This window comes from Uloborus diversus, chromosome 2 (genome assembly GCF_026930045.1).
Source record: "Uloborus diversus isolate 005 chromosome 2, Udiv.v.3.1, whole genome shotgun sequence".
In the NCBI taxonomy this organism is placed as follows: domain Eukaryota; kingdom Metazoa; phylum Arthropoda; class Arachnida; order Araneae; family Uloboridae; genus Uloborus; species Uloborus diversus.
Window position 1 is genome coordinate 126,913,348 of NC_072732.1, and position 17,992 is coordinate 126,931,339.

General features: G+C 32.3%; 1 protein-coding gene across 1 annotated transcript in view; it reads left to right on the forward strand.

Annotated features, from left to right (window-relative positions):
* The window catches only part of LOC129217323 (contactin-5-like), a 91,552-nt gene that overhangs the window by 67,580 nt on the left and 5,980 nt on the right, over nucleotides 1-17,992 (forward strand). The window contains exons 6-13 of the mRNA XM_054851604.1: nucleotides 902-1,195; nucleotides 5,877-6,167; nucleotides 7,500-7,796; nucleotides 10,459-10,755; nucleotides 13,077-13,205; nucleotides 14,179-14,206; nucleotides 16,068-16,153; nucleotides 17,251-17,366. Coding sequence (XP_054707579.1) covers nucleotides 902-1,195; nucleotides 5,877-6,167; nucleotides 7,500-7,796; nucleotides 10,459-10,755; nucleotides 13,077-13,205; nucleotides 14,179-14,206; nucleotides 16,068-16,153; nucleotides 17,251-17,366 — 1,538 coding nt within the window. The remainder of the gene's footprint in view (nucleotides 1-901; nucleotides 1,196-5,876; nucleotides 6,168-7,499; nucleotides 7,797-10,458; nucleotides 10,756-13,076; nucleotides 13,206-14,178; nucleotides 14,207-16,067; nucleotides 16,154-17,250; nucleotides 17,367-17,992) is intronic.

Here is a 17,992-nt window from a genome sequence, read left to right on the forward strand (position 1 = left end):
ACAATGTTTCGTAATAATACTTACCCAGAAACCGAATGATATACAAAGAAAATTATGTGCTGCAAATACAAAAGCATAAACATGCTAAAACATAATTTAACGCACGCAGCTAAAATATGGTTCGAATAAAACTTGAAAATCCATTGATGTTACGGAAAATGTTCAAAATAAAACGAACGCTACATAATTGTATAGTTTTCAAATACGGCATTGTCTGTCATTAAGTTTTATCTATGTTATGATTTTTATGCTAGAAAATTTTTTACAAAACTGTTTTACACTGTTGCTGTTTTACACAGAGCTGTTGCATCGGGAAATCTTTTCCTGTAAGAATACTTTGAAAAAACAAAATTATTATGTTGGAAATAAATGTTTTCATCAAGAAAATCGAACTACCATTGTATAATTGCTTTGCAGTCAAGACACTGCCTATTGCCATTTTATAGCTGATGTATATTAGCTATAAAAATGTATCATAAAAATATATTTAATAAGCATTATAAAAAAGAATAGAAATAATTAAAATATGTCAAAAAATCAAAAATACCTTTCACTCAAATAGTACATACTTGCTAGACCTTTTGAGAACTTATTCGTTGCTTTTATTGGCCAGAGAGCTATGTTTTCTTTTCTCGCTCGAGCTTTTGCTGATTTTTTTTTCTTTTAAACTTGTTTTCGCCTACTCTTCTTTCTATAGAAAAACTTACACCACGAACACTTTTTAGTAAAATTTTATGAATGTTTAGTCACTGCAAATTGAATATCATTTGAAGCTTATTAATTGAATGATTTCATAATACATCAGTGTCTTTAGATACTTTATCAACTATTCATGCATTGATATTACAGTTTCATCTCTGCATTTATTTTAACTGTTATGAACATTTAATTTCTTCATAAGTGAAACCACTTAGCGTCCAGATAACCATGGTTCCCAAAACTCTGACGGTCGGAGAGAATTTGGAATTGAACTGCCAAAGTGAAGGGTCAAAGCCTCCTGCTCAAGTTTCATGGACGAAGGCGTCAGAAAATGTTGATCATTTGGCAATACAAAACATTTATGGAAGCATATCTGTCAGCACCCTCAGCTTTGTTATAACAGCTGAAGATAATGGGAAGAAGTTGGTGTGTAGAGCTAAAAATCCTCACCTTACAGAAAGTGCCTTAGAAGATAGCCTTATTCTTAATGTCCAGTGTAAGATTTTATTTATTGTTTATACAGTGCTGGTAAAAAAAATTGCATCGCCCTCGCATTTTTACAACAATGGGATTATCTGAGAAGTTTTGGCTGACCGATTAATGATGAACGTATGTGAAATTCTGCAAAACTTATGAAATAAACATTTAGCAGCAGGAATATGATAATTGTTTACGTAGATCGAGGCTGTTTCCTTGCCAAGGCAAACTGCTGACCCCATGTTCATTTTTCCATTTCTGAACCTGCGTGTGAGTATAGAGCAAAACAATTACTTAACGCCATGTCAATTTAAGTTTAATGGCAGAATAAAGGTTTTTAAACAGTTGCTTACCAGTTTTGGCCTATGGCATGGAGCAGAATCATCCTGGAAAATGACGTTTGGAACTGAAGTAAAGTGATCCCGGATAATATATAGGAAGCAATTTCTGCTCCAAAAGGCCAATATACACCTGAGCGTTTACTGTTCCTTGCACAAAGTAAAGCCCACCAATTCCTTGGTCAGAAATACATCCCCAAATCATCTTGGATACAGGATGCCTGACTGTGTGTTGAATGCAGTCGGGATGATATTCCTCTCCTTTGCGGCGCGGGTGATGCATTTTTTTTACCACCACTGTAAAATATTGGATTTGTGTATTGTAATTAATGCAAGGATAACATCTAATCTTTAACATCCTGGCACATTTCATATCTTGGTAGTATGATTTGAATTCGTCTTGAAAAATATAAACTTTTAAGCAAAATATAGTTCAACATTTGGCAGTAATTGGAGTTGTTCCATTATTGCCCTTATGTAATATCTAATGGTATACGAATGATCTCACACACAACAAGTTGGTACACAACTCAAGTAAATCATTAATGCTACAGGAAAAATAACAAAATAAGTTGTAATATTTTTATTTATTATTCTTTTGTAACGACGCAGAAATGTATGAAATAACTGGCAAATTGAAAAAAAATATATCAAAAGTCATTGACAAGAAACGTACTAGTTTTGATTGAAGTTATTTGTTTTGCAATAACACATATTATACCATCACTAAAAAACTTCTAATGAACTTTAGTTAAATTGCAAATTATTCACATATTCAAAAAATAAGACTAAAACCGATTTTTTGTGGGTAAATATTGCGTGCTGATTCGCCGTGGACGCTATACTATTCCACTAAAAAGGTTGATAGCGATGTCCACGCCAATAACGCGTGACCGGAAACATGCCCATCAGATCACACCACATGATTGGCAATAAATGTTTCAAAAACAGAATTTTTACTGCAAATGTATCTTTACGATCTCTTTAATAGTAAGACTTTCCTTTATTGAGTTTTTATATTTTGTAAATATGAAGCTAGAACAAAGCAGAAAGTGAAACATAAATAGCTAAAACAAGTAACTATTTCATCTACCTGTATACGACTCATATATAACAGATTTTTTTTTTTTTTTGTGAGTTCTGGGAAAGAAAAAGAAATGTTTTAGTTTTTGAATGGTGCCTGAAAAATTCACAAAATATTAAACAAGGAAACTATATTTACCAGAAGGGAGTAGTAGATTTTGAAAATATATATTTTTTTAAATTTTTGATTAAAGTTTTCTCTATTTATTCCATTACAGTTTTAGAAAACAATATATTCGTATAACTTTTTTGAGGGAGGGGAAAACTACATAATATTTATATTTTTTGACCGGAGGAAAACAAACATAAATCTTATTTATATACATATCCAAGCAACCGTGCATTTGATCATTAATTAAAAGCTTTGAAGAAAGCTCTTTAATCACGAAATCTAAAATTTATTTCGATTGTATACCGTTACCAAAAGCTTTACCATCTTTGAAGTAGACTTGTAGTCTTTGACAATAATAAGACACTCAGACGTCCTGAAAAGGTAGGAAGAAAATTCATTACACATTCATATGGTATGTTTTAATATATAACCAGTAAAAAATTATAATTATTATGAACTTACTACCAAACGGCACGACCTTGAGGGTCACAAATTTATACAAAACCCTAGATATAGGTCGATTCTCACTGAGAATGAGCCCATGTAAAGCGGTTTGACTGCATAGGCCCTAGTTCGGCTGCAACGGGGGTCTGAAGTTGATAATTTTAACTCAAAAATGCAATGGAGTTTCTTTTAAAATTACCACTTTTACCCCCTTTTTCTGCTACTGTACTGCAGTATGAGCCATTTGCATGCACATACCTATGAACTAATTACTTTCATATCAATTTTTACTTTCTTCTATATCTAATATATAGAAGAAAGTATTGGATTCGTGCAAATTTTCGAATTTCGAATTTTGACGGATTTGAACGTTTTGAGGTGTGCTGAGTCCATTTCGACTATTTTTGGAAAATGTCTGTCTGTGTGTATGTGTGTATATGTGTGTATGTGTGTGTGTCACGTCTGTGTGTGACCAGTTTTTTGTGGCCGCTCTACAGCAAAAACTACCGCATGAAATGGAACGAAATTTGGTACACATATGTGCCCCTATGTGAACTTGTGCCCATTGGTTTTTGGCGCGAATTCCTCTAAGGGGGGGTGGAGCAATGGGACGTTTTTTGAGTTACGCGTGCTTGCTATTCCTCAGGAAGTAACTGGCGGACTCAAACAAAATTTAGTCCATATGTTGCCATCAACAGGAACAGGTGCTGATTTAATTTTGGTGTCAATAACTCAAACGGGGGTTGAGCTATAGAACGTTTTTTGTCGTCAATTGAGACTGCTGTATCTAAAGTAATAATGAACGGAATGAAAGAAAAATTTATCGGCAAGTAGCCCTTAGTGGGTATAAGAGCTGATTTCATTTTGGTGTCAACAGCTAGAAAGGGAGTAGCGCAATCGCCCGTTCTTTTTTCCCATTGTGAGTGTCCTATCTCAAGAAGTAATACTACGTTCTGGTTGAAATTTGGAATATATGTGAATCCATATGTAAACAGGCTTTGGTTCAATTTTGACGCCAATCGCTCCAAAAGGTTTTGATTTTTTTTTTCGAATAAAAATAGTTTTATTAATGCAACAATAAGAAAGATAAATCGTAATAGATTGTCGTCTGCGTATTTCTCGTGATTTTAATTGCATGGAAATGATCGAAAATATTATCTCAATGATTAAAAATTTTTAACTGCTGCCATCTTATGTTTGTTAACAAATAAAATATTTGTAATTAATTCAAGCAAGGCTTTTAAAATAACTTTCAATTTTCGCTCTTTGCTTTGCTTTTGCAATAATTCTGACATTGAGATGGTCGTCTAGTTTTTGCATGTGTAATTTTGTTTTTGTTGGGAATATTGCATATTGTCAAGCATGGGGAGGGATTAGAAAAAAAAGAAAAATATAGAAGAAAGTTTCGTAATGGCCACAACATACTAGTTTATAAGTTATTCTCAATTTTAAATTGATACTTCTTTTGATTCCAATAACTTGAATGCCAAAATGACATAGTTACAGGATATTTATCGTTTGCACATGAAACTAATTATTTTCGTATTGTATTAATTCTTTGCTAATGAAAAGTATTTATCGCTATCTAATGAGAACATTAACTTTAACTTGAAATTTATCGTCTGCTATCAAAGATATTCCACAATGATAAGCAAACAATGGGAGAGGAGAAAAAGCTTTCAATTTACTTGGTATTTTCTTTAATAACATACCACATAAGAAAACAAAAATATAATATTTTTTCGACTTTTTAAGTTTCTTAAATAATACCCAAAAATAAAAAGATATTCTCCCTTCATTCGTTGTACTAACAAAAGATGCCAAATGTGTTGGGGCATCGAACATAGTACCGAAGTCTGAAATTCCAATGGTAACGTCATTGCATTTCTGGAGCTAAACTAGCAACTTTGTTCCCCGACTGCAATCAAACTAGGTCCCCTGCAGTCAAACCGCTTTACCTGGGCTCATATCTAATGGTAATGAACATATATCTAGAATTTTGTTCAAATCCGTGACCCTCAAGATCGTGTCGTTCGGTCGTTAGCTTAAATATTCTTATACAAGGAATGACGAAAAATATTTAATAAGAAATTAACTGAATTTTGTTGTTACTTTAAGTATTCTTGCACATTGCAAGACAATTTCTAAATAATAACAAATTTATCTGTACTTACTAAAGAATCCAGTAAGGAAAGCGTAATCAAATTTCATTTTTAGTTAGGGGCTTCGAATAAAGTTGATAGTTAAAAAATTAGTTTCGGTAAAAACTCAAATGTAACAGCTTTTAAAATTTGGCACTTTAAGCACAGAGTTTATCTTTTAAAAAAACGCAAGTGCTGAAGCAAATATCAACCAATTAACATACAAGTTAATTTTCAGAAAATAATTGGTAAAATTCTCTTATGTTCATTCAAACTATTAAAAAAATAAGTTAGCCTTTTCGATCTAAATTGAATGCAGAAATACACCTGTTGTAGTAATGATTTGAAAACCAGAAACATTAGAAGACAACTTGTTCTCAAGCGAACATAAAACAAAACATCCCTACAGTTATGACATTACTCTCCAGCGACTTTACAAACCAGCAACATGAAAGTAATTGGCAGATAATTAATGTATACTTCCCAACCTATTCAAATGACAGTATTCGATGTACTTGCTTAATGTAATGATCTTATGTCTAATTACTTAGTATAGTCACGTATACCTCAATGAACTTGCAGATCCTCCACACCTGACGCTTGTATTCGGAGCCAGCGTGCAATTCGAACACATTAGAGAAGGTAGTGATGTGTACTTTGAATGCAACATCCAAGCTAATCCTCCTATTTCGGAAGTGCAGTGGAAATTCCAGCACCGGAACCTCGCCCACGATCCTCGCAGCGGAATCACCATTAAGAACCATTCGCTGCTTCTCCACAACGTAAGCCGAAGAAACCGTGGACTTTATCAGTGTGTTGCTTTCAATGCACGAGGGAAGGGAGAAAGCGAAGAAGTTACGCTAAGGATACAGCGTAAGTTTTACAGGCGAGGCATAAAATTGATATTATTGAGCAATAACATTTTTACAAATAATAATTAAGTGAAATCCCGTTTAAAACGAACTTCAATAGACTACGAAATGTTCTTCGTTGTGACGGAAATGTGATCAAGCAATGTAATGCAAATTAAATAAGGACTGAACATTTGTTTCGTTGAAACGGATATTTCACTGTACAGGGGAATCTCTCTACAACGATTTTTAGGGAACCACATTTTTTTTTCGTTGTAACAGGAATTTCATTTAAATGCAATGGGTATTAAATCTGAACTAATTTTATTTCTCGTTAAAACGGATATTTTGTTGTATCGTTGAAATGGGATTTTACTATATTGTTATTCGTTGTAACAGAATATCTCTCTCGAAGTTTTTTTTTTTTTTTTTTTTTTTTCATATAACTATTTTTTTAGCAATCAAGAATATTGAAATAACATAAAACAATGTTTTAATCCGTGAGAGATCGCGCACTTAACAGTGACAAAAGAGATCGCGCGGAGATTACCCCAATCACTTTTATCTAACATTTTCTATAAATCAACATTTTCTGTCTTTTCATAATCTTCAAGTTTAAATTTTCAAGCCAGTACTCAGTATGCAAAGTAATATAAATGCAAAAAGAGAGTTAGAGAACTCAAACTTATACTGCTTAGAATGGGAAATTTCGAAGCAGTAACAATCGAGTGGGGAGTGTGAGTTACCCCATTGACACGTGAATTGCAACAAATGATTGCTTCGCGCGCTAAAAGAAAAGAAAAGTAAAAAGAATACATCACCTACAAAGGGGTCGGTTAGATAGGAGGATACTGAAAGGGCGATTACCTACAGAAAAATATTTACCCTACAATAGGTGTTTGGATAAGAAAGGGGTGAATGTGTGCCCCTCGCTCTCCGGTCAATGTACAAATTTGCAGGGCAGCTGCAAACACAACTCACCTTTGTAATACCATTTCTGTAATCGTAATTAGAAGTCAAAAAAAGAAAAAAAAAATAGAATGGAGGTAAAGAAAGAGAAAAAATGTAATTGATTAAACAACGCAATAACTGGCATAAATTACAAAAAGTACTCAATGAAAGCAGAAAAAAAAACAATAAGCATGAATTTTTCCGTATATATTAGTTATACCAAATTTTAAAAAAATATCCAAACGACATATATATATTTTTTTACTGAGAAATTCCAACATTCGCAAAGTTATATATATTTATCAAAATGTGAACTAAAATGTTAAAGCAATACCTCATAGAGCCTAAACGAATTTTCGTGTCACTAAAAGCATGATTTAATAAGACTTTCTTTTTCTTCCAGATTCCCCAGTATGCAGTCCTAAACAGCCCCGTACTTACAACATCTCTCACCATGGTAAAAATAATGTATCTTGTGCTGTGGAAGCAGATCCCAAAGCAGTAACATTTTCTTGGATGCTTAATAATAGCGTTGCTATCTCTCTAAGGAATGCAGTGTTGTTGGAGACAGATAGTGGGTCCACAAGCGTGATTGAGTATCATCCTGTAACGAAGTTAGACTATGGTGCTTTACACTGCCATGCAAAGAACTCTATAGGAACCATGAAAGAACCTTGTGTGTTTAATATCGTGCCTATTGGTAAGACAATTTACTGAAATCTTCTTCTTTGAGTTACCTTGGAACTTTCAAACTATATAAGCTTCTTGCAAGATGAAGTTAATCAAAATGAAGTTTAAAATGTATTTAGAAAATGCGTATAGTTGAGCCCGTTTATTAAAATATCTGTTAAAAGAATACCCCGCTTAATGTAATATGTTTTCAATGTACCAATCCGTAGTAATTAGTTATTTTGATCCCGGATGATGGAATATTCCGCTTATTAGAAAATGTTTGGAAATTTAAATATTCCATTAAACGGGCTGGGCTGTATTTTTAGGTTATGTGGCAATACATTAGGCTCTGTAGCTATTCCAGTCATATTAGGATTTAAAGTAGGTTTTGCAGCGTAATTGTCGTTAAATAAACGAGCAGTTGAACTTTCACAACGCTTTATTTCTCAGTCCAGGGTTGTTATTTCAACAGCAGCATTTATTTTTTCGCAGCACTGCTATAAATTATGGACTGTTGGATTTTATTGATGTTTAATCACCTAGTGTCATTGCACTGTATATTGTCAGCAATGTTCTTAAATGCTATTTCTTATAGTAGCGAAAAAGCGGTTTTGAAAGCCTTTTTCATTGTAAAATTGGCATTTAATTAATAAAAAAACTGCTCATTTATGGGGAGCAATCACGATCTATGAGATAAATTTCTCAAAAAGTGTGTTGGAAAATATCATAATAAGGGGTTTATGTTATTGAGCAATCACATTGCTTATTGTTCCCATTTGACTGTTTTTGGTGTCCTGTGATTTTATTCCCCCCCCTCCGCCTTTCTCTGCAGCACCACCGTCGACAGGCCCCTCCCGATGCTGCTCCTCTAGCGAAAATCGTCTCCACACACATACATACACACACACATGCACTTATGCTTGCACACACACACACACACACACACACATACACTCTTGATTGCAAAAAACATAATTTGAATTCAAGATGTCAAAATTCAAATTTTTTTTTTCAATTTTTTCCCTATATTACCGACTTAAATACGACGGCAAAATTAGTTTTTTTTTTTTTTACAAAGTTAATACTATTTTTTCCAAATATTTTGTCAAATATTTTCATTATTTTAGCTTAACTCTTTATTGTGCTTCATAAGTTGTTCACAATGACACCTGAATAAAGTGGTATCACTGTTTAGTGTTTTCTCACTGTATATTTAGGAGTTACATAACCCTAAATAGCAACAAGCACACATTCTTCTAAACATCTAAACTATTCCCCCGGAGTGACACACAAGACAATACTGCATGGCAAATACGTACAGACATGCTCTACTCAATTGTTTGAACCTCTTATTAACGAGTTGTTGATCTCGTAGTCATTAGCGATTAAATTCTGGATACATTTTCCAACAGCATATAATTTAACCAGTATTACAATAAGTATCGTGCAAGTACAGTGTCAGCCAAATTATTAGAAAAAAGAGTTTTTTTTTTTTTTTTTTGTACACTATTTTTACTAGAATACCATTTATTTTACTGATAAAGTACAGTACATACTGTACACTGATTATCACGTTATTTTAGCATAATTTAATGTTGCAGGTGGCAGCACTGTCTGCTTTGCTTATGTTCTTTGTTTATCTACCTCCCAGGAATATAACCTCAATCAGCTTAAACAGTTCACTAGTTCTTTTTATTAGTGTGTTCTGTTATATTTAAAGTTAGTTTTAGGTAATTAGTGAGTATGTGTATGTGAGTATATATAATAGTAAGTATAAATATTTTTTTACCTCCTTTTTTTAAAAGTTAAGAAATAATGTACACCTTGTGAAAAGTATGCCAAAAAGACTTAAAATGCTCATCAAGAACAAGGGAATGCATTCTAAATATTAGATAATTATTTCAATGTTCGTTAATGTTTCTATAGTTATGTAATTAATAAAGAATCTGCTTTTAAAATAGCCTTAGTCTCATAATTTGGCCTGCACTGTAGACGTCTTCATGTAAAATTAAATAAAAGTAACGTTTCACGTTACGTTAAATACAATAACAATTGATTTCCTCTAAATGTCTTCAATAACATCATATGGAATTCAAATATAAGACCGTCTATTCACGAGAAAACAAAATTGCTACTGTGGAGACGCCGTATTTGATATATCCTCCCCCCTCTCCCCACAAAATACGAAATCTTTCTTTTTCTTATCATAGAAAGCGACTCAAAATAACAATATCTCAGAATTCATCCTCCGAAATTTAACTTTGTCCCCTTTGAAAATATTTTTCTGGCTACCTCAATAAATCTGATTAGGAACGACAAAAACTCTCAGTCTCCTCTCCTTAATCTTAAAATATGTACTTATCCTTGAGTATATCTTGATTTGTTACAGCAAAAATTAGGAAACTAATCTGCAACCATTGAATTCGTAAAATACTCTGAGTTTATGGGACCGTTCGCTATGTTCTTTAGCTTATTACATATTTATTATTTGTTCTTTATTACATAGTGCCTGTGGTTCCCTGGGGAGCACCAAAATATAATAACAATAAGCTCCATCATTTCTAGCATTATATGAGCAGTTTTATTTATTTATTCTTAGTACAAATTAACGCCTTTACATTTTTTCTGTCTTAATTTTATTTTTATGATGTTTATTCCCCCCCCCCTCTTTGTTTATTAATTCGTTTCAGAAATTCCGCAGTCACTTCTGAATTGTACAGTTTTTAATCAGACAAAACATACACTCATTGTTTCCTGTGATTTCGTGGACACATCAAAGCAACAAACGTTTCATTTAGAAGTGTATGACACGAAAGGTGAGCGTCTAATGGCAAATCTATCGACAAGTGAGGAGCCTTATTTCTATGTGAGAAACCTTCCAGGTGGATCAACATTTATTCTTGCTCTATACACTTCTGGATTGAAAGGTAGAAGTGAGACTGTAGCACTGACTGCCTCAACTTCCGTTCCGTCCGAAAGACAATCAGGTAACTCATTTTTGGCATTTATAGCTTAACTTTGCTTGTTTATTTTTTAAAGAAATGGGAATAAATGTTTTTACTAAATTTTTGCGGATTACGAATTAATAAGAAACAATTGATTTTCCATGTTTATGCTTGCAAATGTCTCATAATATTTTTTGCAGTTTAAAATATATATATGTTACCGTTAAAGTATGAAATTCGTTATTTTAATAAAATATCTAGTTATTTCATGGAATAACTGATCGCGTCCGTTAAAGTGTAAAACTCCTTTGTAGTTCATGGTTTAACTAGTTATTTCTTAGAATAACGATCTGCAGCCCGTTAAAATGTAAAATAAACTATATCATATATATTGCACGACAAATACATTTACCTTCCAACAAGAAAATTATGTTCGTGTAACACCAAGTGTGTCAGCAAAAAATGTTTTTATTTTAAAAATTATGTTATTTGTAATTCCAAGTGTCATTTTATTAATCCTTTAGTAACAAATGATTTTATGGTACGTTTCCATAAATATCATTTATATGCTGCATAAATTAGATAAATTGCTTTTTTTTTCATTTTAATTGTCTATCATTAGATTATTTATAGAATACCTATATAGTTATTTCATTGTAGATGAATTGTTTATTTTACACTTTAACTGTCTCTCCTTAGTTGATTTATAGAATGCCTAGTTATATCATCGGACCTCAATTGTTACTAGTGACTAGTTAAAATGTCAAGTTAATAACATATTATACACTTTAACGGACACGATCAGTTATTTCATGGAATAACTAGGTATTCTATAAAATAACTCCATTTTACACTTTAACGGTAACATATACAGGGTGCAAAAAAAAATTCCCACAATTTTATTGGATATTTCAATAGGCTGTAACTAGCACATAATTCAACAAATCAACAAGTTAAAACAATAAAAACTCTTTATTGAAACAATAATAATAACATTAAACAAAAAAATTATGACAATTGTTCAAAATTGGCTCCTTGGGCGTCAATACATTTATGGAGCCGCAGTCTGAAATTGCCGACGATGCTCGCGCACGCATTCACCATTATCTCATTCCAGGAACGCCTCAGAGCCGTTTTGAGCATGTCGACTCTGGAGTATCGTTTTCCCGATATTTTTCCCTCCACACCGAGTAATGCATCGAATTGAGGTCCGGTGAGTTACGGAGCCAAACATCCTTGCCCCAAAAACCTGGGAGCAGATCTTCGCAGATGGCAATCGTCGATCGGGCCGAATGCGCAGGAGCCCAGTCTTGTTGGAGTGTGAATCCATCTTGGCCAAAGTGCTCTGTTGCCCATGGCCTTAGTACATCGCATAGAACCCACTGCTGATAGCTCCAGCATTAATTTTGACGTTTATGTCAATGAAAACAAGCGGCGTCTTCCCAGTCGCACAAATGCGAGCCCTGACCATTACGGAGGCTGGAAAGTGATTGTGTCCGATGATTTTTACAGCAGCGGTCTTCTTCTGACCCTTCTTAAGCAGTTGGCGATGATTTTGACGGTTATGTGTATGCTCGATGGTGAAGATCTTCTCCTCGGTAAAGAGAACCTTCGAAAGGCGAGCACCAGCGGTCAAGCGAAGCATCCGTCTCTTATTAATCTTTTCTGCTTCATTGTGCCATTGAGGAAGTGGAGGCGATTGATCTTGTAAGAACAAAGTCCCAACTTGTTTTTCACGATGGTTCGGACGCTTTTTTCGCTGACCTTCAGTTCTTTGGCCATCTTTCGCACTGAGCGCTCTGGATTGCGACGGATGCGACAGCGGATCTTCTGTACATTCGCTGGAGTCGTTGCAGTGGTTGGACGACCACTCCGTGGACGATCGGCAGTCCCTCCAGTCTCCTTGTAGCGTTTCACAGCGTCATCGACTGTTTTACTCTTGAATCCAGTCGTTCGAATAATATCGGTTGTTTTCATTCCCTTCTTGTGTAATCCAACGAGAGTAACACGCACATTTTCACGATTCATAGTTCCCTAACTCACTGAACTAACAAAGAACAAATGATTAAACCTCAAATACGTCTAATGCCAGTAAAAAATAGGTGCCAAATAAATCGCCAACATACGATTTTAACGCTAAAAAACGTTTTAAACAAAATTGTGGGAACTTTCTCCGCACCCTGTACGCTTTGTGCAAACATTTTGTTGAAAGTTTCATTTAAAAAGGAAGTTTAACACTGATTTTTAAGAAATCTACTTCCTCTATAACTGAAAAACCTTTGCGTTATAATAGATTCTTGATTATTAGTAGATGCACTTCTTATAATGAAAACATACTAATTGTTTGTTCACTTTTTTTCCAGGCAGTGAGAATAGGAACTTCATTGGAGCTGTTATACTTGTGGCAATAGCAGCTTCTGGAGCTCTAGTTTTATTGATTGTAGCTGGTGTTCTAGCAATCGTTAAAAATAAAACCGGAAGTTCTCATGAAGGTATACTGCATTTTGTCATTTCTGTTATGATTTTAATATAAAAAAAAATACAATAATTTACCAAAAAATAAGCACTTAGCATAGTTCTGTTAAAATATACCTGATTAAATCTAGTACATTATGGCTACTAATTAATTTATTTGACCATGAACTATTATGCAAGCCACGACTACTCAGTGTATACGCTATGTTGCAGACGATATATGACTTTCTACGGGAGTTCGATAGCAGAAAAGTTTTCTTTAAAGGAAGTGCATGCAATAAAAAAGTTATTTTTAGATGATATTGGTTATGATGCTACTGAAACAAAAAAAAACGCACCTATACGTTTTGAAGTTGCTGAAAAGCAGGTCGGAATTTTTTTCTTCTAATTTTAGATACACTCATTTGATAGTGGAACAAAATGAACTATAATTTTCAACAAAATTGACATTTAATTAAAAAATAAAGATAAAGAATTTTAAAAAATGTAAATAAATTTTTTTGGACATATTTCAGTATGGGTACAAGCACATTTTTTTTTTTGCATAACAATGGCAAGTTAATAAAGATAGGTCGTTTTTTTTCTAAGTTTAATTTAACTTCTAAAGGACTTTTAATGCTTTGCAATTGTCTTTAATTGTAAGTTGTTTTGAAGTTGATTGATTTTTTTTTAATTTGAACAAAGCTTTTGTTAAATTATTAATCTAGTTAAAGATACTAATTTCAAGTTTCGGTTAAGTTTCTACAAGTTTTCAAGCTCCCCATTTTTCCTCACTCAGTTACGGTCTTCGAACCAGAAATTTGTACTTTTGTGTTATAGTTAAAAATGACTAGATATTTGGATATACCTTTGTTGTATTTTCCCCCAAAAAAGGTGAGAACTAAGCTTGTTTGGAGATTATAATTGTTGAATTTTCATTTTAAAGAAATATATAGAAAAAATATTGAATGTATATAAAATTTTAAGATTGTATTTGTATTATTTAAGCAGCTTCAGCAGGAACAGAAATGAATGAAAAGTAAGTTTAAAATAGTTTTTTACCACACGTTTTACATCTCAAATAATTTTTTTTTCAGAAGGTGATAAACCTATGCATTATTTTGTAAAATAAAAGAAAACACATAAAAAATAAAACAGTTCTTTTTAAACGTCGAAAATGCAGTATCACATTTAAATATTATTTTAGCGCTCAAAGTTCTAGTTGGAAATAAATCAAGAAAGGCTTGTTTCTTCACTTAATATTTATATTGTGCATTTTTAAATCTTCAGTTTTTATATTAATTTTAAAAAAAAAGATATAGTTCACTTTTATATATTTGTATTTTTTATGAGATATCCTTCCTGTTCATTGTTAATGGATTCAAGCAGTTTTTGCAAGCAATTCTTTTTTAAGTTAAAAAGTGGGTCAAGGACAACACTGTATCCAAACAGAAATACAGAATGAATCTGTCATCTCACTGTAATTTCTCTTGAGTCATTCATTTTCTCTTTATTGTGACACAAATGTTGCTTAAATAATTTCCGGGGGCATCTATTTTTTAATGATGCTCTACATCACGTTCTTGTGTGTCAACTCGATGAAATTATTCAAGCCATTTTATCAATAGATATAGCCTTTTAATCAAAAGTTTACTTTCGCTTTTCAAATGCAGACTTGTTATTTTTTCTTAGCCCTAACGCAGAAACTCTAGCGGTTTTAAAACAAGTGCATTAGTAATGAAAAGAGAGACATTGTTTGGTTTCTTCTCTGCAGATAAATTTTATTGTATACGCAAAATAGCTGTTACAGAATATTTTAGGAAGTAAAAAGTTTTATGGCAAATCGTTAGGCCTCTTAGTTTATTTAGCAAAGCATGCGAACTTCAATATTCTGTAATCATTTACTGTAGAGTTAGTTGAGGTAAAAAAAACATATGCAATAAAATGGAAAAAAAAAATCTATTAATGGTAATTTTTTAAAGTACTATGTTAGTAAGCAAGACTAGGTTACTCTAGAGGACATTCCGAGAGTTTCGCATGTTTACAAGCAATTTTGTAGACGTCATCAATGTTTGAAGATCGACAGTTTGACGGATTTTTTTTTTTAAATAAGTAATCCTACATTATCATCTCAAGCAAGTCTAAAACATTAACTGGCTTCAACTAGTTTTTTTTTTGGTCTTGTGTAACGTTAACAAAAATATATTGCTGCGAATTTTACCTTTTGAGCTATTTTTATGTGCAATTAAGGTGTTAAAATTTAATCCATAAATTAACTCTAGGTTGAAGGGAAACAGATATATTTTGCTTTCTTTCAATTGAGATTTATTTTTGTGTTAAATTTTGTTGTAACTTAAAAATTTGTTCATACTTGTCAATTTGAAAACTATTTCTTGTAACATTTTTTGATACTCATCTAGTCTAGATATATTATATCTGCTTGACGAAATTTAATGTTTCGTATCTTAACTTAATTAAGAGCGAGTAATATGTCATAATTCCTCACTTTTAAAAGCTATTGCAACATATTTTTGCTTAGAATTGTTCTTGTCATTTAAAATATATTTAACCGCTTTGTTATGAAGGTAAAAAATGCAGCCACTGCATATTTTTCTAGTGTAAAGTAATGTATTAAAAAACATATTTATATAAGTAGTAAGTTACCACCCTGAAGCCAGGGTTAAGGTAAAACGATATTCAATGTATCGATTATATCCAGAGATTGCAATTTTATCCAACAACCTTTGCTGGTTTTTAAAGTTATTTTTTTGCTATCATTTAACCGTCATAACGTGGCTGTCGAAAATGATTTCAATGTGTTTAAAAAGAACAATCAGGTTTTCTTTTTCTCTCAGTTATTACTGTTGTTTTCTATTTGACTATTTAGTGTTTTTCCACAGGACACAACAGAGTACGCCTAAATCTTCAAAGCAAAGTTTCGAAGATGGAAACTCTTACATATATCATACGGCAGAGGTACCAACAGGTAAACGTATTTGTTAGTGCAAATAAATTGTTCACTTTTTATTTCATGATGAAAAGAGCGTGGAAACTTTTTTAAAGTAAATGTACCACAAATGCAATAATTTTTCACCAAACCACCCATTTTTCAATCCTAAGCAGAACTAATACGCAATAATAAAAACGTTCTAAATAAGTTGCTATTAATAGAGAATAGTATTGCATGTGTTTTGACGCAAAAAAATTTTCCCCTCGTCCTCTGTTTTGGAAACGTTAAGTTTTAAAGTCTAGCGATGTTTTAAAAAAAAGTCACGTAATTTAGCTAGAAATGAACTTTTAAACAATCGCTGTAGCTTCATTAATATTTAAGGATATCGACGATCGGATCACTGCTTCCAGAACGCCATTCAACAAAATGTCATGCTCATGAAAGAGCGAAATGCTCCGATCTCATCTTCTGTACGGTCCAATTGCGCCAAAACAATATTTTTTGCACTAAAATGTAAGAAAATTAAATTTTAAGAATGATGAAAAAACAAGTTTTTGCAGTCAGAGCGACCTTGGTAACATTTTTTTATGAATGTTTTGAAAATCATTTATTTTGCATTTTTTAAAATAATTTTATTTTTTTTGCTTAACTCATCTGCGGAACTATAAAAGCTTCCTTTTCCAAAATTTAACAGTGTAATAGTAAAAACATTTAAAACCCTCTTCAGGAAAAAAAAATCAAACATACGCAATACAGTGGCCGCCGCTTATATGAATCACGTTTGTTCTAAGCAGTTTTGATTCCATAAAGTGGCTAATTCAATACAGCTGGATTTTACACTGTGTTTGACAACTTGATTCATTAAAGTGGTTGATTCAATAAACCACTGATTCAATAAACCAGCGTCCACTGTAGTATTTTTTTTTTTTTAATGTAGAGCACAGCATGACTTCCAAGCATAGCCGAAGTTTTGGGATCTTCAATTTACGGTGATATAATGGCCACGTGATCTAACAGTCACGCATGCTTTATCTTATTTTTTTATTGATTATATATATATATATATATATATATATATATATATATATATATATATATATATATATATATATATATATATATCATTTTTCTAGAATACGTTCATCTGACTCCAAAATCCACTCCTGATTGTCTTTACAAAAGTTTGATGGAGGGCAGCCACAACACGTATGAAGACGCCTTAAAGAAAGCTCATGCAATGTCAGAAGAGGTATGATTCTTTTTATTGAGTGATGTTTTTTTTTTTTTTTCATTTAATTAAAAAATAACTTCATCATTATGGTTTCGAACAGTTTTTTATAAATTTACACTTTCGTTTATTTTTTTCTTTTCTTTTTCTTTTTTTTTTTTTTTTGGCAGTGCATTTAAAAACTGTATATATGTATGCATTATGAATAATCTTGTACCGTTAAACCCAAACGAACGAACCAACCAACCAAATTTCTAAACAAAAATTTTTTCCGAGTAAAAAATATTATAGTTACCTTATATTGTTTCACTCTATGCTAATTAAAAATAATGACAAGATAGAAGCTTTACATTCGATGGATTTTTTTTTAAATTCCTAAAAATGTTTTTATAATTACCTTGGAGTGAGAATCACGTCACTGCAGCAATAATTATTTGCATTACAACCTTAATGGAACTTTGTCATTTTTAAACAGAATACAATTTAAGAGCGAAATTGGTGACAATCGCTAAAAAGTGAATAAGTAATAAGGTCCCTTGAAAATTGAAATGAAAAGTTTTTTTTTCAATGCATTCAATTTTAATTAATTACTAATTTTGACGATCTTATTATTATGACTAAGAGAAATACAAGGTTTATTATGACTG